General features: G+C 37.0%; 1 protein-coding gene across 7 annotated transcripts in view; it reads left to right on the forward strand.

Moving 5' to 3' along the window:
• NRP1 (neuropilin 1) overlaps window positions 1-23,715 on the forward strand; it is a 176,149-nt gene that overhangs the window by 147,024 nt on the left and 5,410 nt on the right. For 2 of the 7 annotated variants that reach the window (XM_031939716.1, XM_012551218.3), the window contains exons 12-16: window positions 904-1,008; window positions 5,819-5,878; window positions 13,270-13,407; window positions 19,347-19,621; window positions 20,206-20,302. In XM_031939716.1, the coding sequence (XP_031795576.1) occupies window positions 904-1,008; window positions 5,819-5,878; window positions 13,270-13,407; window positions 19,347-19,621; window positions 20,206-20,302 (675 nt within the window). The remainder of the gene's footprint in view (window positions 1-903; window positions 1,009-5,818; window positions 5,879-13,269; window positions 13,408-19,346; window positions 19,622-20,205; window positions 20,303-23,715) is intronic. The other 5 variants (XM_012551217.3, XM_023505042.2, XM_023505043.2 and 2 more) reach the window with 5 other exon arrangements.

The raw sequence follows: 23,715 nt of genomic DNA on the forward strand, positions 1-23,715 counted from the left end.
TCCACTGGCCAGAAGCTGTGAGAGAACAGATCCCCTCCCCACCCCCTTTGGCTACAGCTTGTCTGGCTTTCAAACTTCAATGAAAATGTACAATATCTCAAGTCTTGTAAAGTGAAATGTAATACTGGAAACTGTAAAATATTAAACAGACTGAAAAAATGAATAACAGGCTGGGGGGAAAAATGTGCTGAACTAAATTTAAAGGAATTTTTGCTTGTTAGCTATCTTTCAACTGCAAACTCAAAGATATGAGGATACCTACCAACCTTGGAATATAGTTCTATGGAAATTAGCCCCCCCAAATGATTCCAAAATACCTTAAGATGACTCCTCTTATGTACCTGGGTACCTGGTCCAAATAGAGAGATTATGTATTATTATAAAATATGTGAAAAGGCTTTCTTAGGGAAAAGTTCATAAATTTTTTAGGGGGGAATAGAGTTAATTGGGAGCATGGGGAAGCCATTTGGGAAAAGGAAAATTATGTTGAGTATTGAATAAATTTATAAAATGTGAATTATGTGAATCCAGTCATGACAAGAGTTTCTCCAGTACCTCAAAATGAATCAGGAAAAAAAATCAGTCAAAATATGTCTCCTTGATGTTCTTAATTCCTATGTATGAATAACTAGTAAGAATTGAAACTTCTGTAATAAGGAAATGTCTATGGAGAATATAATTGATCCAATTCCTATTTGCTAACTCAGTACAGATATAGATTGGATACTCAAACTAAGCATTCCATGATGCCTTGAGAGGAAGAATCAAATTGGAAAAACAAGATATATTTTATATTAATCACCAGACTAGAGTTTTCTTCCCAAATATTGGCAAGTTGAACTGTTATAGGCTGAAAGACACATTTTAGTCATATCAGATCATAACCCTTGGGTCTTATTTCAGCACCTACAGCTGGACCAACCACTCCTAATGGGAATCCAGTGGATGAATGTGATGATGACCAGGCCAACTGTCACAGTGGAACAGGTGATGACTTCCAACTGACAGGTGCAGAAACCATCTTCATTTCATTGCAACACCAATTAGCTCATATCATGGTCATCTCCAACTAATATCTAATATTCCATTAGTAGAAGGGCATCAAAACCCCATTTTATAACATTGATGGTAACAAACTTTATCAGTAATTTACGTTATATTTCTCAAATCACCTATCAAGAATTTGTTTTTAAAACCTACTATAATATTTTCAAACAGTTTCACTTACTCCAATAGGAATTTATCCATAGATATACTGTGCTCCTCTCTCCAGAGTAAAAGACACATACACATACAGAACTTCAGAATGTTTAGTTTCATCTTCCAATGAATTCAAAATTTAAGAATTTTCTATAACATATAGATTCATTATCCAGCTTACCTAATCCTCTAAAAAGGGGGGGAATGATATATTGAAGTATGACTAATATTAGGGTTTTCTGTTTTTTAAATAAGGTCTTTCAGGTAGAGGGATGCTAAAAAATTTATATCCCAATTTACAAATGATGTATTCCCTTCACTGTCAAGTTTACAACCTACCTGTACTAAGTGCAGTTACTTAGTAATACAAAGTATCACCTAATTATATTCTATGTAAGGGGTGGGGGAGAGAAAGAGAGAGAGAGATTGAACTTCTCAGTCTAGTTGGAATAGCAGAGGAAATATTAGGCAAGTGGGGAAACATGATTACACTATTTGGGAGTTGTCCAAGGCACTAGGGTTTTCACCCTATTGCTACAAAAGATACCATGGGGTTTTTAATACTGCCCAGGTCATAATGCAGTTTCACATATCAGCTGAATCTCATTTTGAGAATCCCAAACCTCAGAGATTAAATATGAATGCTTATATAAAGGTTTGCATCTTTACACAGCAGGGATGTAGAAAACCCACATAAGTAATTTCCACTGACTATATTGAAGGCCACAGTATGGGGAGTGTCAGGATGGGTCCGTGTTGTTGGCTAAATTGTTTTTCCAAGATCTCATAATATATTTCCTAAAGCACCTTGCCAATGACTTCATAATCTCTCCCTCTGTTTTTTTTTTTCACTAATAAAGCGATAAGGAAGAATCCCATGCTGGAGCTAGAATGAGGGGGAAAAGGAAATCGAGAGCTATAAAGGGAATTAGAAAGGTTTAAAAAACTAAACCGAGTAGTGTTACCACCCTCCTAATTTCTATACTAGTCATCTCTTGAGCGTGCTGTTAATGAAATCTGTATATCCCAATAAAAAATTCTGTATATCCCATTTATTGCCTATGTCCATAAACTATAGAAAAGGCTTTATTAATGTTAGAGTAGTAATAATTGTTTTCTATTTAAAATGTCCCATAGAAAACCCTCAAGCAGATGCAAAAGCAGAGTACCATTTTTATAAACAGCATTCTACAGTTTTTCATAATTTCCTGTAAACATTATACTACAGATAGCAGACTTTTGTTGTAGCAAAGCCTATATCTATATCAAAATTCCTCATAAAAAGACCTGACTGCAGCAGTCATTGTATATTCCCATCATATAGCAGCTCTCTTCTTTATAACCCACTAAAGTGGTCAGTTGGTATTGATTAGAAACAAAACTTCAGTTTTACTGTTGATATCAGAATAACTAACCTCCTTGCTTTCACATTCATTCATGACTGAACCAATTGAAAGTAAAGTCTTTGAATAAAATCAGGCAAGTATGTTAGCCTGGAGCAAATCGCGTAGGGCATACAGTTGCAAACAGTGAAAATAGGGCATTTGTAGTGGAAACACTGGCAACCCTTTAACCATTCAAGAGCATATATGATCAGTAGTGGTCTAAATTACTCCTTGTAGAAATAGATAAATAAGTGCACTCTGTATTTTTTTTTTGAGTCCCCATTAAGGCCAAATGTTGCCTTCAGTAATCGCTGTTTCAGGTCTCAAGGATTTTGTAAGTACATTCATAAAAACAGTAAGAACATCTGGACACATGTTGGTGCCTGGGGTACGAACACGGCTCTACTGGCAGCAGGCGGGGAGATATAAGAAAGTGCTTTTGCCCTAGTCATCAAAGGCTTCCTTCATGCCCACTCTCCCAAGTGTCTGTTAATATACAAGCTGAGATGAAGTTGTCATTTGAAAACATCTTTTGTTTTATTCAACTGCCCTTTCTCCCCTTTTTGGAAAAATACTTGCCAAAAGCAAATGTTCACTGGGAATGATAATGTCATCTAACCCATGCAACTTCCCCCTTGTCCAACTAAACCACATGGCTCCTGTACCTAAGAATCATCCTGAACCTCCCTTTTAAACCCTTCCAACAGGACTTTCAGTGTGGCGCATCAAACTTTGGATATTCAGTGTCACGAAGCCAAATCAAATCCTTCTCACTCTAACACTGATTGGCAGGAACATAGAAATTAGGGTCTATTCATCCTAATCAATGCTCTCATTAGAGTTTTTTTAAAGTTATTTTGCACAGCTGAGGTTGATTTCATTTCTGTTCCTGTCTTGACCTATTTGTATGGAGTTGGGGGGACGAGTTTTATAGCAGAGTGCCCACTCCTTAAGGAATACATCGAGTTCCAGGTGAATTTATATGAAATGCATGCAAATGAGGACAAATTCTGCTCTTTCATACATGCTTGCCAAGGTGAAATTCACCCCAGAAGTAACTCATTTGCAAATGCCTTTGGAGTCATTAGATAATACAATTGACTTCAAAGGCACCAGGAGTCTGATTTTTACTTTGGTGCTCTGTATCTACCTGAAAGCAGAATTTGGCTCCCAACTTACAGCACGCATGTAAAACTGATAATGCATATCAGTTTTTTAAAGTGAATTTTCACCTTGAATCTTTATTCCATAGGGCCACGGGTAACATAATGCTAATGTTCCCTGGCCTACCTCCAATTCTGCCATTACAGACTCACCTCCTTAACCCATAATACATATAATTCTTTCTTTCCATCGAGGCTTTGTTCATGGGTGACCGCACATCCAGCAGGTTTACTGGGGGAAGGCTGGAGCATGACTTGTTACTGCTGCTGATTATCTCAGAATTCTTAAGAACATTCCAAGGGCAGGACACAGGCGTGTCTGATTCACACTCTGGATGTGTAACATGTGTCCCATGCTTCCTTGTTCCATGTGTAAATGGAATATCAGTGGGAGCTCCGTGTGTAGGACTAGGGCCCAGCTGGAGCTGGAGGGTATTGTCATCATCAGCTGTAACAACCACAAGCATTTATTTAGTCTATACTACGTGCCAGGCACATAAGGTGAGAGACTTATCCTGAGTCATAATAACTTCTGTCTTCTGGTGGGGCTCCTACCTAGCCCATTCATCTATTTCAAGACTCCCCCCCAACCATTGTTCATTCTCTCTCTCTCTCTCTCTCTCTCTGTCTCTCTCTCTCTCTCTCTCTCTCCTTCTCCCTTTCTCTCTCTCTTTCACACACACACGCATACACTCAGTCTATCTAATACTTTGCATGTGAGATGACAGGTGAATTAACGTGGCTGACAAGCATGCTAATAGAGAAATATTGTTCTTAAATATCTACCAGTATGTATTACATAAAATGCTACATAATTGTAAGACTAGAATGAGAATATAAGGGTCGGGTAAATAAAGGAAAAAAGAAGTAAAAGCTAAAGAAATCGACCAGTGAAGAGCCAAAAGAAGCCTTCTCCTGGTTAGAGTTGGTCCTTTGATCAGGAATTTCATTATTGAATATTGATTGAACCCCTACAATATACTTAATACTTCTTCTCTCCTGTAGGCAGCTGTATTTCTAAGCTCAATGAGAAAGATTTTTCCTCTTTTTTTTTCCCTGTAATCATCCAACTTGACATGAACTGGGCTTTAGAAAAAATAAACTTTATCATCAGAAAAGAAAGACTATGATAACTAACATGAACCCCCTTCATTCTTAAAACAAGGCAAAGGGAGCTAATCTAAAACTATCATTCAGATCAAAGAGCTAAAATGCTTGGAGATCATTTCCAAGTAGAGAAAACTAGGTCAAATTTAATCCCAAATTATCAAGGACATCCAGAAATCAACGCTTTCTACTATATGTTACTTCCATGACTCGTTTCTTCTATGGATTTCAAGTCATTAGTCCTGTTATAAAATCTCATATGGAACTGTGGTTTTATAAGAAATCTGTGGAAAAAATAATGGTTGATGTTTTAGTTAATCACTTGCTGATATGTATAGCAAGTTCAGCTTTACAAAGCATTTTCCTCACAATAATGCTGTTAAATAGTCTAAATATTATTATCCTTGGGATAAGAGAAGAAACCAAGACTCAATCAATAAAAATTTTTCAAGTGTCAGGCACTCTGCTAAGTACTGAGGATACAAAAACAACAATGAGACCATGCCTGCCAGCAAGGAGTTTATGAGTTATTAATTCAGAAAGTAACTCTCCCAGGGGTCACATATCTGATCAAGATTGCAATCAGGATTCAAATCCAGATCCTTCTGACTCTGTTCCTTCTTTGATTTTTGTCTTGTTGTTTTCAACGTACCCCAGATCTCCCTAAAATCTGTGTAGTGTGTATTCTGACCTATTTGTGGGTGACTTTATATGTTGAACTTCAGAAAGCTAAAATTTAGGATTTGAATGAAGTGTAGAGACTTGTGTGCATGCATATGTATGCAAAAGCAAGACAGGGACAGAAATAGAAGAACAGAGACCTAGGGACGGAGATACACCAATAGCTTACACGCATAGTACGTATAGATGCTCACAATGTGTCATTTGAATGCATTTAAATATATCATCGCTCATCTGCGATGTTTCCCCTGCTCACTGCTTGCTTTGTGCTCTCTCCTCCAGGCGGTACAACCATCTTGACCACAGAGAAACCGACAGTCATAGAAAGCACCATACAATCAGGTAGGGCGCTCTTTGCCTTGTCTGTTTACAGCATGGCGGGCTCCCAGGCCCCCGCAGGGCATAGGAAGGGCTCCCTTCTCCACTCTGACGTCCCCTAAAAGTCCCCACAGGAGAGAAGCAGCATCTGGTCTCCAAGCACCAAACCGTAAATGTGTTTTTCCTCCCCTTTCATCCACATGTACATGCAGCAGAGCCGGAGATTTCCTTGCCCATGAGCCCCTGCCAAATGGTGACAATCCCAGCTCTCCACCAGAGGAACTGACTAACATACTTTGTTTAAGCGCAGTGGTCTAGGACATGGGCTATGTTTGCAAACTGCAGGGAGAGGGAGCCTCGCAGGCAGCAGCAGCCCGACTGTTTATTTTCCTCAAGATGCTGCAAAACCAAGAGAGGCAAAGTTTGTCAGCTCTGCCTGCCGCAGAGTTGGCAGTCTTACAGTAACATTTCCAGTGGGCCGGTGGGCGGCCCGCAAAAACGGGGCGCAGGAAACCACCGCTATAAACGTGTACAGGAAGGGAAGCACTCCAGGGAGCCCGGGGCAGCACCTCCTCATCCTTGTATTAATAGAAAAGCTAATGACTCCAAAAGTCTTTCGGTGGCTATTTATCAGAGCTTAACCACACTCTAAGGTTACGGCCTTTTTTCCCCTTTCTTTTCTTTTTTTCTTTTTTTTTTTTTTAAAGTATTTTGTGCAGTTCTTCCTCACAGACACACACCAAAGGAAAACAATCAGTGCTGGCAAGCAGCAGTTTTTAAATACTCTAAAGTTAATCATTATGGTTAAGGTGAGCGGGTCAGTTTTTCAGTTTCTCCCATTTCCTTTATTAAAGCACAATCGTCCATGGCCGGCACAGTAATTTATTAACGGGGCATGTGGTGTATATCAATGTTTCCTCAACAGTCCGGCACCGTCAAGCCAAGCTGAAAGCAGAAAGGGTTGGCTTAATTAGTATGCTTCCTTAAGGAACACTGTCACTGTTGACCTGATTAGGCAGCAAAACAAACTTCCTGAAGTTGAACTTAACCCCTAAACCTCCCTGTTGGGCGTTGGGGTTGACTGACATTCTCCTTGAAGCCTCCAAGTCCAAACTAGTCTTAATATTTCAGAATAAAAGTAAGGGAGAGCCACCAGGGGGAATTCTTATATTTTTTAGTTTCTTTCTGAGAGCCCCTTCATCCCTACTTCTCCTGAGTTGAATATCTATCTGTTCTGAGTGAATATCTATCTGTATGATTCTCTTAGTAGTCAACACAGGCTTTAAGTAGGGTAGTAATATGAAATACTAAGAAAATACAGCCAACTCTTCACTACAGGAGCTAATGAGAAAGGAAATAGGAAATATAACAGAATTCCATTAGGTGCATGAATAGGAGAAATAAATAGGATCAATTAAATGAAGTCTTGATAATTGCCTTCAATGCTTTAGTCATTCCTTTCAGTTTTCCACTCAGTTGGCACAATTATCAAATCTGCAATGAAATTGTGCTATCACTTTAATTTCCTATTCTATCTTCTTCCCCACCTTCTGCTAGAGATGCTCCCACCTGGCTGTGCTAATACATCTGATTAGATAGTCTCTCCACTGATGTAGCTCCCAGTACTTCTTCTTCTAGACAGTGAACAGACGCCAGTGTGAGCAAAAATTTTCTTTATTTCATGACTGGATTTCTGGAGAGGAACCTATCTGAACTTAGCTAGACTAATCAGAGGTCATGGAATGGCAAAAGACCTTCTAGTTCTAGATCTTCACTTTACAAAGAAGGAAACTGAGAACTAAAGAAGTCAAGTGATTCAAGTCCTGTGGTGAATCCAGTGTTATTTCCACTGTACCATTTTGCTTCCTTCTGTGGTACTCGGACAACAGACATAACCTGTCTCTGAGCCCATCACCCCATTCCCAAAGCTATTCTACTTCAGCTGGCCTGGCCATCACTTGTGCATTACTAACATGGCCTTCAAGGGCACGTGGTTAATTCCTCACCATACTGAAGCATCTGAGTAAGGAATTTTTTGGAGAGCAGGTATTAATACTGTAAAACAAATCAAAAGATAAATAGAAGAAAAGAAAGAAGAACGAGGGATAAGGCAACTTGAAATTCCCAGACGGAGTAGTTTTTTTTCCATGTAATAAAGAATTTCTAAGAACTGCTTTTCAAAAGAGAAAAGAAAAAAACTGCATTGGTTGACTCATTTGGTTTGAACTTAAGGTCAAGGTCATGGTTCTTTAGTTTTACATAAAGGAACATTGTTCCATGGCCACAGACAGTAAGCCTGCTATCTCACCAAAGGCACAGTCAAAGGGTGCCCACCCAACTTAATTCAGATCAGCCGATCATCACTGTAGGAAGAAGGGGAAGAAAAAAATAAAAAACTACCTCAAAGATCACATTCTGCTGGTATTGACATATGCAGGGTCATCTCTGTGTACAAAAGACAGCACCCTATATCTCATCTTCTACTCCCTAATTCACTGCTTATTTACTATCCAAGTGGTGATTTGGGACTGCTGAGTCAACAGCCATCATTGAAAAGGGGCAACAAAGCCGATAAAAGTATGTCAGCAAAGTGCTTCCTCCAAGATGCTTGTTTTCTAGTTTATTGCAGTTTCAATAGAGGCAGCATCCTTTAAGGAAGTGTGCTAATTAAACCAGCCGGCACTCTCAGGCTAGCTCCATGGTGTCCTGCTGTTGAGGAAACGTTGAGACACATCACACACCCTGCTGATGAATTACTGTGGAAGCTGAAGTTGGTTGTCTGGTGGAGTTAGAAGAACTGAGGATATCTCTGATCTCACTGAGGACAGAAGACCAGATTTGCACTGAAAAGATCTGAGTTCTGCTCTTGGCCCAGACTATTGTTACTACTACTACTACTATAGCTACTATTACTATTACTATCACTACTATTACTATTATTATTATTACTACTATTACATTATATATTATATTATACATATATAATAATATATTATTACTACTATTACTATCTTTACTACTACAACTATTACTACTACTGCCACTACTACTATTACTACCACTACTATTACTACTATTACTGCTATTACTATTACATTATTTATATATATTATATTAAATATATAATATATTATTACTACTATTACTACCATTACTACTGCTACCACTGTTACTACTACTACTGTTACCACTGTTATTACTACTACTACCACTACCACTGTTTTCACTATTATTACCATTATTACTACTACCACTACTACTACTATTACTTTATTATTACTACTATTACTACTACCATTCTTACCACTACTACTACTTGCTATCACTACTACTAGTAGTACTATTATTACTATTTCTATTATTATTATTACTACTACTACTACTACTACCACCACCACTACCACTGCCACTATTATTACTACTATTACCACTACTACTACTACTACTACTATTACTATTTCTATTATTATTACTACTACTACTATTACTGCTATTGTTATTATTACTACTACTCCTACCACCACCACTACCACTATTATTATTACTACTACTACTATTTCTATTACTACTGTTAGCTAACATTTATATAGCACTTATTATGTGCTAGTCACTATGATTAAAAACTTTACAATGATTATCTCATTTGATTTTCATAACAACCCTAGCAGTTGGGTGTTATTATTATCTACATTTTACAGATGACAAAACTGAAGTATATAATGATTAAGACTTGCCCTAAATCACATAAGTACTAGGTGTCTGAAGCCAAATTTGTATTTACATCTTCCTGATTCCAGGCCCAGAATTCTGTCTACTGAACCACTTAGACAAATTATTTATTGCCTCAGAAACTTAACCTCCTCATCTGTTAATTGAGAAAAATAATACTTGTCCTATCTCAATAAGTTAGTTATGAGGAAAGTGTTGTATAAGCCCTAAAATGTTACATTAAGGTAAATCACTGTTATATTTCAATTACGCCCTTGAACATGGAGCATATGGTACATTTCTATGGAATCTGAGTATTGGTAAGGACCCCAAAGGCTGTTTAATAAGAATTCCCTTTAAAATTGACCCTTTAAAACTCACTGCTCTTCAAGTTTTGAAGACTGTTTTTGAGGAAGAATACAACACTTCCCCAGGTAACCTCTGAATGATTCCAATTATGAGGAAGTTTTTTCTGATAAATATCAGACTTAAATCTGTTTCCCAGTAATGTCCTCTTTATACTTCTCCTTCTATGGCCATTAAGAAGAGAAGGCCAGATTTAAACCAAAATGGATTCTGAGATGATTGAGAGTTTCATTTTGCCCACCTGGTTCTCTCCAGCCAGTCTACCTAGTGCTTTGCATGTCAAAGAACCTGGAAGTATTTGTCCCTCTCAGTAGTTTTCATAAACTTTGGGAAATCAGAACTCATCAGAGCTCTCTATCTAAATCCAGTTCTACCATAGTCCTACGGAACCAACTGGATTCTAATTGTGACTAGTGTTAGTAAACTCAGTAAGCACATCATATGCCAAGTCAGCTGGGACATCTACCATCTTTTTAAATATATTTTCCCTCATATGCTTCTGTGTCTCCTAATATTGCTATAGCAACTCAAAGTGTGTTAGTGTCCTTGCAATTTCCATGCCCCTCATCACCTCCCCTTGTTTGAAAGGCAAGGACCAGCCTGTGAGTTGGGAATGTTCAACTACTCAATAGAAACTTTGTATACTAGACTTTAAAATTAAATCCTCGTGCACATTCACCATTAATGATTCAACTGTGAGTAAGATTGGCTCTATAAGTACAGCTGGTGCTTGCTCTCTGAGACTATAAATTTGTTTTAAGTTCACAATATTGTTTCCTGCTATTTTTTAAGAGTCGAGCAGGGATTTAACCACATTATTCCCATTTGCTTTAATGAGAACTGTACCCGGATAGTATTTTGAAGATTTAGGGGTCAATATTCCAATGTTTAGTTTACATTTATGGGTATCTTGTGCCTCTAATGCCCTTTTTTTTTTTTTCTCGCTCTGACCAGAATTTGAAACTACAAACTATATTTATTCACCACTCTAAAATGCCTTCCTTCCACTATTTCTTATAGAATGAAAAACTAGCCACAAGTTATCAGTTCAATGACCAACAGAAAAAAAATAAATAAATAAGTAGGAGAAAAGCATGTACTGCAACAGCATGCTCTCATCAAAACTTAAATCTGCCAGACAGGGAGGAATCTTGGAAGTTCCCATTGACCAGCCATTACAGGACCACACCCATGACTTCCTAAACAGATGATAATCTAAGCCTTTCTTTAAAAAAGGCATCCAGGCAAAGAGATTCCACAATCCCAGCAATAATAACAACCAAAACTTGTATGTTTGTGACATCAGTAGAAATCCTTTAGTTTAAATCACAGATGTGGTGGTTTCCTCTCCTGAAAGACATGGTTAAGGTTTTAGCAAAGGAAACACAATCTGAATTATACGTAAAATGCCTCATTGCATTCCTGTATTGAATGTATTATAAACTATCTTTGGGAGTGAAAAAATAAAATGTTCCCATTAACGTTTTTCTAACATGTAGTTATGTAATAATACACTACAACATGATCAGACTGCAACATCCAAGGCTACCTAACCATTCAAACTTCAATTTACTACCCTTCATCTACATAATTTAATCTTGGTAGGCAAACGTGTGGTAAATTTTGGAGAGCCTTTCTCAGGCTTTAAGAAACCTTATTTCATGTTATGAAAGCCTAGACGTGAAATATATCTCTCCAGTGACATTAGAACTGTGAAATATGGCCCTTTTCCACGAGCTGATAATGCTCAAATTATATATATCATCTGGTTTCCTAGTTTACTTCTTTGGAGTTCTGGTGTCATCCTTTGGAAGAGGTCACATTGTCACTGGAATTAGGAATGTTTTCTATTCCAGCTTGAAAGTACATCAAAAGGAAGCTTTCTTCTAGAATTTGATGAGTTGGAAGCAAATGTTAGTGTTTCCAAGTGTTCCTTGGATCCCAGAAATGTAAAGAATTTCATCCTTATCTGTTTAATAGATCTTTCCATTAAAATTCCAAATACCGTTATTAGAGTGTAAAAGGAGGAGACTGGTAAGGAGGGATAACAGAGTGGGGGATAGATAAAGAAAGCGGCAAAATACCTGAGCGAAGTTAAAGCTCAAAACAAGATATGATCTCATTCTGACCATCATAAGCCTTAAGATACCAGACTTCCCTTGCTGTACACGAGACTTGTTGTGAGGTTTATTTTAAGTTCATTTGGCCGGATGCCCTATTTGTCTCTCTCCCCTTCCCATTTCAATGCTGCCATCTTGTGGGCGGTCTAAAGTAAATTAAAGGCAATAAAATTTGCTGATGTTACTCTAGTTTCTGAATGTTTAATTTTCTTTAACCCCCTCCCCACCAAAAAAGTGCATTGAGAAATCCATAGCCTGTTGCTGTATCTAGTTTAAGTTTGAATTTGGGAGAAAGGCTTATTGTTGCCATAGATTTTCCAATATTCAATAGGATTTGTTTCCAAGTATTCACAATATTAAATGAAAATTCTAAAGATGAGAATCATGAGAAAATCTTATAACATTATATATCTGGGAAGGAGCATTATCGGGCAATGACTTGCTAGACAAATGGGGGAAATTGTTGATGCCCATCAATGTACTCCACAAATTCCAAAGGAAGAATTTTTTTAAGATGAAAATTTTCTGGTGGTGATTTAAATGTATGTGTAGTTTCACTTACTTCTGGTTTTAAGGGTATCAAGAATTTTAAGTGGGGGGGGGACTCTTTACAAGCCATAAAACAACAACAAAACATTTTATTTAAATTTGTTATATAAAGAGCATAAAACATTCTACTTCTTCAAAAGCACTTCATCTGAAATGTCTTAGTGTGTGAAAACTTTAAAAGAGTATTGTTTAAAATCTGGATAAATACCAAAATTGTACCCTTAAAATAATCCACAAATCCAGAATTTTTAAGTCTGTGGACTAGTCTCCTCTCAACATTCTTATCTGTGGATTTCAGTCTATATGATTCAGCCTTCATCAAGGACTATTAAATATTGTGAAAGGAGAGGCTTCAAGTGGTACTATACATGTCATTGAAAGATACCATCTTTAATTTTTTTAATGTAAAACCAATTTGACATTGCCATCTCTAATCTGTTTAAAGCCAGTAAAGAATAGCTAAATGAAATTTTGAAAACATTTGACATTTTCCCTGCGTTTCAAGTTCCTGGCAGTACTGATATTTGTGGCCTTCCCAGAATATTCAAGTAGAAATGAATCTTCATATAAAATTTCCTTCCAGAGACTAATCGAGGTCTCTATTTTATTCTAAATTGGATGATTAACTCTCTTTTTCTGTCTCTCTTTTTTTCTCCTCCCTGCCCAATGAAGAGTTTTCGGCATATGGTTTTAACTGTGGATTTGGCTGGGGATCTCATAAAACATTCTGTCAGTGGGAACATGACAATCATGTGGAACTAAAGTGGAGTGTATTGACGAGCAAAACGGGACCTATTCAAGATCACACAGGTAATCATGAGTTCACGGTAAAGTCCATTCTCACCAAGGATCCTTTTTAAACCAGAGAAGTCTCTGGGGGGATGGGAAAGGCTGCACTGTTTTCTCTGAATTTTCAGTTAGAAAGTCTTGTCCAGAGACAAGAGCCTTGCAAATGGGGGTTTCACTGACAGCATATCCTATTTGTCTTTTTCCTTCTTAGATAAAAATTTACTCAAGGCAAGGAGCAAAGATTTATGATTTTATTTCTCTTATGAGTGATGCCCTTCCCCAAAAAGCCATTTAGCACAAGAAAACTGCACATGAATTAATCATTTTTGAAGCTAAAATTAAAAAATCAAAAATCATCTCTATAATATCTCATTCAATTGGCCATCCAAACTACAAAAGCTTAAAGACCTTCAGAGACAAAGAATTTACAACTTTCCAATATAGTCTATTCTATTTTTCAAGAGCTCTAATTGTTAATAAGTTTTTCTTTTATTTAGCTGAAATCTGTTTCTTGACAACTATCTATTCACAGCTCCTACTCTTGCCCCCTCGAGCCAACTAAAACAAATTTAATCTCTCTTCCACATAATAATTCTTCAAATACTTGAAGCCAGCAAGCTATCATGCTCCTCCTAAGTTCTATGTTCTTCTTATGAGATGGCTTGATTTCTCATATCTTCATCTTAAAATCTCTAGTTTTTCCAATGTCCTTCTAAGATCAGAACCAAATACAGTAGAACTATAACTTCCCTTGTTCTGGAGAATGTTTCTTTTCTTTTAACTTTTCTGAGTGCCCAATGTTACCATTAACTACTATGAAATTTGCCTCCTCCCAAAAATAATTGCTATTTCTTTTTCCTTCTCTCCTTCCCTTTCTTTCTTCCTTTTCTTCTTTTTTTTTTTTTTTTTTTTTTTTTTTTTTTTGTGAAGCAGTTGGGATTAAGTGAATTATCCAGGTCAGACAGCTAATAAGTATTAAGTGACAGATTTGAACTCAGCTCCTCCTGCCTTCAGGACCAGTGCATCCATTGTGTCATCTAGTTGCTCTGTGCACCCCCCCCCCTTCCCAATTTCTTTTTTCATGTTTCTGTTCAGATTTATGAAGTTGAATTTAATTCAAAAGCTTTATATTAATTTCCATTAAATGCCTTCTTGTTAGAGTTAGTACAATCTACCAAAATTAGCCTACCAAAATGTTTGGGGATCCTGAATTTTTTACCTTAAGTATAATAGATAGAGATCCAGAATCAGAGACAAAAATCAATGCACTTTTTATGGACTAGCCCTTGCTATGTCAGGTCCTGAGTACACAAAAATAAAAATGAAAACATTCCTGTCCTCAAAAAGCTTACATTCTTTTGTGGAAGACCACCTGCCTACATGTGAATATATATATATATATATATATATATATAATATGAAAAATAAATACAAGATAATCTAAGGAAAGTAATAATAATAAAATAACAACAACTAGAATTTATATAATACCCACTATGTGCTAGGCACCGTGCCAAATAATCTGTATGATATAACCATACATAGATGTAGAAAAACAACCTCTTCTTATTTCACATTATTTGCAAATTGGATAATCTTGATGATCCCACCTTTATCCAAGTCACAACAATATTAAGTAGAATAGGGCTAAGAGGAAGAATCCCCTGGTGTTTATGTAGAGTTCTCATTCCAGATTGACAACAATTCATTCATTAAATGCAATATTCAAGATCCAATAATTCAGTTCATTCCAAATCCAATAAACTGTCCTTTCCTAGCCCATGTCTCTCCACCTTGTCCACAAGGGTATCATGAGACTTCTTCAAATGAAATACAAGCATACTGTGTCTACAGCATTCCTTTTATTCAGAACTGAGGAAAGTCTTCAGTCACCCAATATTTAACTCTTCCTCGGACCTTGAAGTAGGATGAGGCAAGATGGTCTGATATGCTAGTTCTGTTTTGAAAGACTTTATTTAACTTCATTCTCTTCTGAACAGACAAAGAAGGCATCAAAAAAAAGTACCCATCATGTCCTCCAGACTCCAAATAAATAACTCTTTCACACCTTGTTGAAAAAAAGCTAATAAGACAAACTGGTTCCTTTTTATCATTTCCCCAATTCATCTCTTCTTTGACTTCCACTTATCTGATAGCATAAAAAAGTGAGAATTTTCCATCTTGGATAAAAATTTTCAACACACTGGGTGTTTTTTCCAAATATTGCTTATTCAGAAGTGATGGCTTCCCTAAGGATCCCCAGAGTAGGAATTTGCTGATATATTGAGACTTTATTTAAAAAAAAAAAAAAAAAAAAAAAAAAAAACATACCCCCTCCATGTTGGTGCTTTGGTAGAATGGGTCAGTGTGATCTGGATTATTGGTCTGTTTTACTCTTCCTTTTTTAGCTGGTACATGGAGTCATTAAATGTGCCAAATAGACCTTCTTCTTTTATTGCTCTCACCTTCCCCTCCCCCTTGCCCTAATGAGAATGACAAGGAAATTAGATAAAATTGGACTCCTTCAGTCCTGAGACATTTTTCATTGAATCTTAAGACAAGTAGTTTTTAAAAACTTAAAATACTTTGACTGTAAATGGCACTGTACATATAAATGGCATCAAATTAACTAAATGCAATTAGCTGAAATGAAGGCAGTAATGGTGAAAAAATTGATGCAAAATGAAGGCAAATGGCTCAGTAGGATCTGACATTCAAAGGAGGTTAAAAGCTAAGCAAGCCAGAGACTGACAAAAGCTAAAAGGCTGCGGAAGGAAAGCACTAATTGAGACAATGAACACAGAGTTCCTGACCCAGAACTGGGATAAAATCCCTAAAAGGAAAAATATCTGGACTTTCTGACTAGACGAATTACAGAGGCTTAAATTAACAACCAAAAATGTTACTTCCTCTGTTTTCATGACCAGCCATCTCAGCTTGGCAACTGGACCGGCACTGTCATTACCAAAAATAAATGTCTAGCAAAATGCTAACAAAAAAATTTCACACACACACATACATATACACCTCCCTACTTCTTCACAATCACTAATTTTCTTCTTTTTATGCCTTAATTCCTTCCTTTTTTCTTTTTCTCCCTTCCTTATATCTCCTTTCTTTCTTCCTTCCTTCCTTTCCTTCTTTATTTCTATCTCCTTCTTTCTTCATTCCTTCCTATCTTATTTTTTCCTCCTTTCTCTCTTCCTTCCATTTTTCTTCTCTTCTTTCCTTTCTTTTTATTACTTCCTCTTTGTATTTCTATCTCTTTCTTCTTTCTTCCATTCTTCCTTTCTCTTTTTTCCTTCTTTTCTTTCTCTTTTATCTCCTTTCTTCCTTCTTTTTTCCTCCCTTCCTTCTTTCTTTTTTTCTATTTCATCCTCCGTACATTTCTATCTCTTTCTTTTTGTCTCAGTAGTAGCATTTGAACTGAGATCACTTTATTTTAAAAGCAGGGCTCTTTCTTCAGTAGATAATGAAATATATTGACTGTTAATTGAAGACACAGAATAAGATTCATCATTCCACTGCCTGTACGTTAGCATTAGTCCTATTCCAATGTCTTAGTGTAACATGGAGATGACTATAGGTTCTCCCAGGTAACTGAATTTCAAAATACCAGCTCCAGCAGGCGCTACCAAGTTAAAATGCACAAGTAAACCCAACCTCCTGAGTCCTGCTCCATTGCATTATCCACTGTGTCTCTAGCTGCTATTAATACTAACAAACACATGTGCATATACACAATATACAAGTATACAATGGATATATAAGTCTTTTTGTTTTGTTTTTCTGGTTGAGTTGGTTGAACCTAATCAACTTTATTTTGTGATTGTTTAATCATTTTTCAGTCATATCCAACTCTTTTTGTCCCCATTTGGGTTTTCTTAACAAAGATATTGGAATAGTTTGCCATTTCCTTAAGGCACAAGCCTAGTGACCAACTACATGGTCTAAAGACTAGACTAGTTGAATTCAGAAAGGTTCATCACCAGCAGGATTGTAGATTGATGAATTTTCCACCCCTGATGATTCTTCTAAGTCACAGAGGGATTCAAAGCCAAGTCTTTGAGGGGAGCACCTCATCAATGAAACCATAGCCCCTGGAAGCATTTAAGCATTAGCATTAGCTTGAGTGATTTCTGTTTGAAGGGCAAACAATGAAGCATGAGTTATATATTTAGATCCAATGGTGACAGAGGGAAATTTTCCCATTGGGGACAATTAAAAGCAAAACCAATAGTAAGTAATTACAGCTCAGAGAGTATCTCCACTGCCAAAACTAGCCCATTGCAAAGGGCTTCAAAAATATGACTTTATATGGATTCAAAACTGGTTTCCAGAGTTTAGTAGGAGCAATTCTCACCGTCCAGAACTAGATAGATAGATAGATAGATAGAGATATAGTCTATAGAAGTACTACCATTTTCACTACCTCTACTGATAATAATAATAGTAATATCTAAAGATTATATAGTGCCTACTATGTGCTTTCCAAATATTTCATTTCTTCATTTATAGTTGAGGAAATTGCGACAGACTAAGTGACTTGTCCAGGGTCACCCTGTTTATAAAGTATTTGACTCTGGATTTAAACTCAAGTTTTTCTGACTCCAGACCCTACCTTCTATCCAATGTGCCATCTAGATCCTGCCCCACCTTCCAACCTGACAGTCAACATATATAAGAGAGACCTAACCATCTCACAGAAACTGAGAAGAAACCCAGAAAAAATTTTAAAAATCAATGAATAAATTTTATTTTTATGAAGGAAACTGTAATTCTATCACTTCAAAATATTCACCTAATATAGGCCATCAGCCAACAAATTGTCAGTGCAAGCCACTTAATTCTATTTACCTCAGTTTCCGTGTCTGTAAAATGAACTGGAGAAGGAAATAGCAAAAGACTCCTATATCTTTGCCAAGAAAACCCCAAATGCAGTCACAAAGAGTCACTCATGACCAGAAAACAATTAAACAACCACAAAACAAAGTGTTATTTCTACCAGAAATAAGCAAACAAAAAAAGACTCATGTATCTGTTGTATATGTGTACACTGCACATAGGCACATGTGCTTGTCAGGACTGGTGGCAGCTAGGGATGCAATGGAGCACGAATCAGGAAGATTTGAATTTGAGGTTTGCCCCTGACTTTGAGCCTCTTTCATCTCTGAAGTTGAGATAATAGTACTTCACAGGACCATTGTGAGGACCAAAGAGGAAAATAGATATAAACATAGATGATAGAGATATGATGTGTATATTTATTAATATATATATAAATACGTAAATATTTATACATATATGCATGTGTCCTGTGTGTAGTCTTTATATACAAAGTATCTTATGGCTGCCATCATCATCACTGACCATGAGGAAACAGGATGCCTTAGCAACAAGCCTGTGCTCTTTCAAATTTGGCTGGTCCCCAGGACAGTGTCATTTATAGGCAGAGTGCATAAATTCAATCCACTACAACAAACATTTACAACAAATGTTGATCGGAGAGCAGTCCTGGATATGCTTTAATGAATAGTCAAGAGTCCCTTTTAATTAGTCCAGTCCATGTTTGTATGCAGATGAGCATTACTGGAGTAGGTATTAAAGGTGCTCAAAAACAGTTTGTTTTCTCCAAGAAATCAGACTTCATCCCCAAACCATGACAAAATGATCACGGTTCCAAATGAATAGGATATGAATTAATGAGGCTTTACAGAATAAAGATTTACCACCAGGCTTTTCTCCTAATCAGGCTATTGTTGCAAATAAGCACACAGAAGGGTCTTGGCTACCAAGCAAGACTTTTTAGTTTCCCTGTGAAGGGTCCCTTTAGTACAGTGGGTCCTGGCAGCTCAGCCTGGGGAAAAATAGGCTTGGAGGGGAGAGAGGCGTTTCAAAGGAAAGAAAGCAAAAGAACAGTGAATGTGGCCACTCTTCCTAACACAGTCTTATTGTCACAGCAGGAGATGGCAACTTCATCTATTCCCAAGCTGATGAAAATCAGAAGGGCAAAGTGGCCCGGCTGCTGAGCCCCATCGTTTATTCCCAGAACTCTGCCCACTGCATGACCTTCTGGTACCACATGTCGGGTTCCCATGTTGGCACCTTGAGGGTCAAGCTGCGCTACCAGAAGCCAGATGAATATGATCAAACACTCTGGACTGCCATTGGACATCAAGGGAACCACTGGAAGGAAGGACGTGTCCTGCTTCACAAGTCTCTGAAACATTATCAGGTACATTGACTTACCTGAGATGGGGATAGTTAATTCATATGGTCCATTAGAGAGTGTTGAAAGACTTTAGCTACGGAAACTGAGAGATCAGACCAAGTTTCCCTTTGCATGTGAGACTTCCTGGGGATTGTGCAAAAGAAATAGGGGCGAGAGAACAGAAAAAACCATTCTAGAAATTCTGGAAGACTTTTGATGGCGATCGTCCTTCTGAGTCTGGGATATTGTTGCAGTGAAAATGATAATGGCGGCATATGTCATAGTCTCCCAAACGGCACAAATAGAAGCAATTACCTGAAAAGGAACAGAAAACGCTGCCTTACCAACTATTTCTGGGCAGTCACAATGTTTCATCCTTTTCATCTGCTATTTTTCCCCTCGTTTTAAGTTTCTATTTTTAAAAGAATGTGTGAAGTGATGCTCTACACCATACCAACCAGCTAATATCGATTGATGAGCAAAGCATGTGCTTATGTGAAAGCTCGTGAATTTAATTTGGGTGCTGTTGCTAGAGCTGAGCAAGCATTTGTAAGCACTGCAATTTGGCACTATCAGTTAAACATGTGAAAATTTTCTCACTTTGCTAGGTGATTGTTGAGGGTGAAATCGGAAAAGGAAACCTTGGAGGGATTGCAGTTGACGACATTAGTATTAATAACCACATTTCACAGGAGGATTGTAAAAGTAAGTATGAGGTGACACAGAATGGGACCAATGAAGATGTGTCTTAATGTTCTCAGTGCTGCTCTTGTCTGTATCTCACTCATATGGAACTAGGTTTTTAGTATTAGGTAGGTACTAGTGAAATAGGTGTGCCAGTTGAATCATAATGTTTAAAATAAAATTATTTCATATTATCAGACCCCTATATGTGTGTGTGTATACACACACACACACATAATATATATATATATATACATATACAGAGAGAGAATAGAGATCTAAAATGTTATCAAACTAAAAAGTTATCAAAAAAAGTTATCAAAAAGATTTAAAATGTTATCAATGCTTTTAGTTGACCCTGATAGCAAACACAACTTTTTATTGTTCTATATGCCAAAGACTTCAGGTAATTCACAGTCCAGCCCAGATATAACTCAAGAATGTATATAATACAGATGAACACAGAGACCCACAAGGAAAATTAGCTAACTTAACAGACGCTTACCTGGCTCATATCTCTTATGGTTTCCAGAATAAATAGCTTTGTAATAGTAATTGAATGGACCAGCTTCCCCAATACCAATCCAGGAGTTCTTCTGTCTCATTTTTATGAGTGACTAATACAATACTTCATATAGAGCTGACATTTAATAAATGCTTACAGACTGGTCGATTTTATTTCTCCTTTCTTTTTAACTGCTACTTATAGACAAATGGGAAGAGAGTTATTGAATGCAATAGCTCCTGGTTGGCATCCCAACTTGGTTCCTAGGTGTGATAACACACATTTCGTGACTTTAGCCTGCTTTGGATGCACTAATAAGTAGAAGAGTAAATGCAGGTGCATTTTTAATAGCCACTGTCTATAAAGATAGGGCAGAGAAACTAGATTTATGACTTAATTGGTATGAGGAACTCATTGTCCCAACAGTCAGTCACAAAGCATGTGTTGTTTTCCCGGTGCGTTCTTGCTCTATGCTAGACACTGTGGATGATATAGAAGGATGGTCCATTGCAATTTTATTCCCAGTGAGTTAATGGTCTCTCTAGAAGAGACAAAACTGGCATTGGAGAAACAAATAACTCATTGTCAAGGTGTGTGGTTCAAGCTGAGTGCATTAGGATTTCAAGGAATGGTGTGGTCAGTTGGGAGCCGAGGGGACAAGAGAAGGACACATGTCCTTCAAGTGAGAAAATTTCTTTTCCTACTACAAATCAACACTTTTCTCTATAGCTTTAGTCTTAAAGATTTGCTCAGGCAACTAAGGTATTAATCAATTTGCTGAGGTTCCCCTAGCCAGTTGGTGTTAGAGATAAGACTTGAACTAAATTATTTCTGTTTCCAAGGCTCATTATCCACAATATCAGATTGCTTCCCTGGGTAAGGTCCAAAACAGTGTTTTTAAGGTCAGTGACTTTAAGCATTAAAGTTTAAATGCTTTAGTTATCTTCCAGGTATTTTGGTATCAAAATACCTAGAAGGTAACTAAAGCATTTAAACAATTGGATGATTTCAAGTATAAATGCACATCGTGAACTTGGAAAATTGGACTGCACACAATATAACTAAGGCCAGGTCAGTAAATAATGAATCTTATCAACATCATGCATTATCATGAAATAGCTAAAAAGTTTCTCTACCTCGGAATAACAGAAATTATTTTTTAATGAAATAAAGAGAACTTTGCCTTATGCCCCAAGTTAGCCAGGCAGTTAGTGCTATTTTGAAGCATGCTTAATATAGAGGGGGAATCTAGACCATAATTCTTCCTTTTCTGTACTATTTTCAGAAAGCATTATTAATGTCATTCAAATAGCATACTTGTTTATTTGTCTTAAGCCTCATTTATTCCACTCCAACTTTAGTGTTATATATCATCATATAAATTCATTGCATTAATTATAACTAAAGAGGACAGTGACATCAATTTAAAACCTGCTCTTTGTCATGGATTTGGGGTTATTTTGGAAACTCCATTGCTTTTCAAAGCCATTTCTCTCTAATGTGTTTAAGTATATACAGACCCTGAACTGCTGGTAGAAATATGACTGGGTCAATAGCAGCAACTGAAAAAAATACGATGAAAAAAATGCTTAGTTCTTTGATCTATGAAAGGAAATATTACATTTGATATCCCAGTGGACTGATATAAATTGTACTTATCAGGTTATGACAGGGAAGAATAATGCTTAATATTTTGGTGCTGGCCACTGATAATTACTCATAAGACTAGCCTGACTAGAGAACTGGATAGAACTACAAGAGAATAAATGGGACTCTCTACCAGTAGATTCTGTGGGGCACAATCTATAGAGGGTTATGGAGATGTCATTTGGCTCATTTGTGTTTATATCCAATATCCACTTAAATGAACCCTCCTGAATCTCTAGGAAATATCCCTTGTAAAGATCAGTTATACAACTTATTGGATATTTATTGCTCAAATTTTCAGGTAGAAAGTGCAAACACCACTATAACGACTCAGTAGCAGGAAGACATCCTTTTCTGGCTTCCCTCCTTTGTTTCACTCTCCAGTGAAAATACCATACAATTGTCCCAAAAGTCAGTCACAAAGCATGTGTTGTTTTCCCAGTGTGTCCTTGCTCTATGCTAGACACTGTAGGCAATATAGAAGCTATGCAAGATGCTATGGCCCATTGCTATTTTATTCCCAGTAAGTTAATGGTCTCTCTAGAAGAGACAAAACTGGCATTGGTGAAACAAATAAAATAACTCATTGTCAAGGTGTGGGGTTCATTCTGAGTGCATTAGGATTTCAGAGAATGGTGTGGTCAGTTGGGAACTGAGGGGACAGGAAAAGGACACTTGTTCAAGATCATAGTCTTTGTTTTAGGGCTTCACTGATTCTAATTGTGCTAATTTTCTGACAGACTTATTTCATGTAGCAAGCCCAGAATGTCACCTCTTGGTCTTTGTAACCAAATTCAGACCAGTGTTGATATATATATTAAAAAAAAAAAAAAAAAAAAAAGCAAAATTGAGAACTGAAGCCATTTAACTGGCTAATTGCCCTTGGAATGCAGAACATTGACTATTTGGCTAATGGCCTTCCAAAGACTCTATAGATCATCCTGTTGCTTATAAGTAGAAATCATTGTGAGAAAACTCCCCTCCTCCCCTAATGACATCCTAGTTTGTGGTCTAAAAAAGTTATCTGGGGACACAGAGAGGCTTAGTGCCTTGTCTCAGATCACACATTCAACATGGATCAGAGGCAAGTCTTCTAGACTCCAAGACTGGTCTTGTATCTATTCTGTCTATCAAATTTATATCGCTGCTTCCTTCTTCCAATCTCTAAAAACATTATCTATTCACCCTGGCTGCTACAAGAGGAGTGGAGTTGAAACTTAAGCCAAATTCTAGCTAATTAACAAATTTATGTGTACTATCACCCTTCTATTGATTTCTAATC

The sequence above is a fragment of the Sarcophilus harrisii genome, chromosome 5 (genome assembly GCF_902635505.1).
Source record: "Sarcophilus harrisii chromosome 5, mSarHar1.11, whole genome shotgun sequence".
Taxonomy (NCBI): domain Eukaryota; kingdom Metazoa; phylum Chordata; class Mammalia; order Dasyuromorphia; family Dasyuridae; genus Sarcophilus; species Sarcophilus harrisii.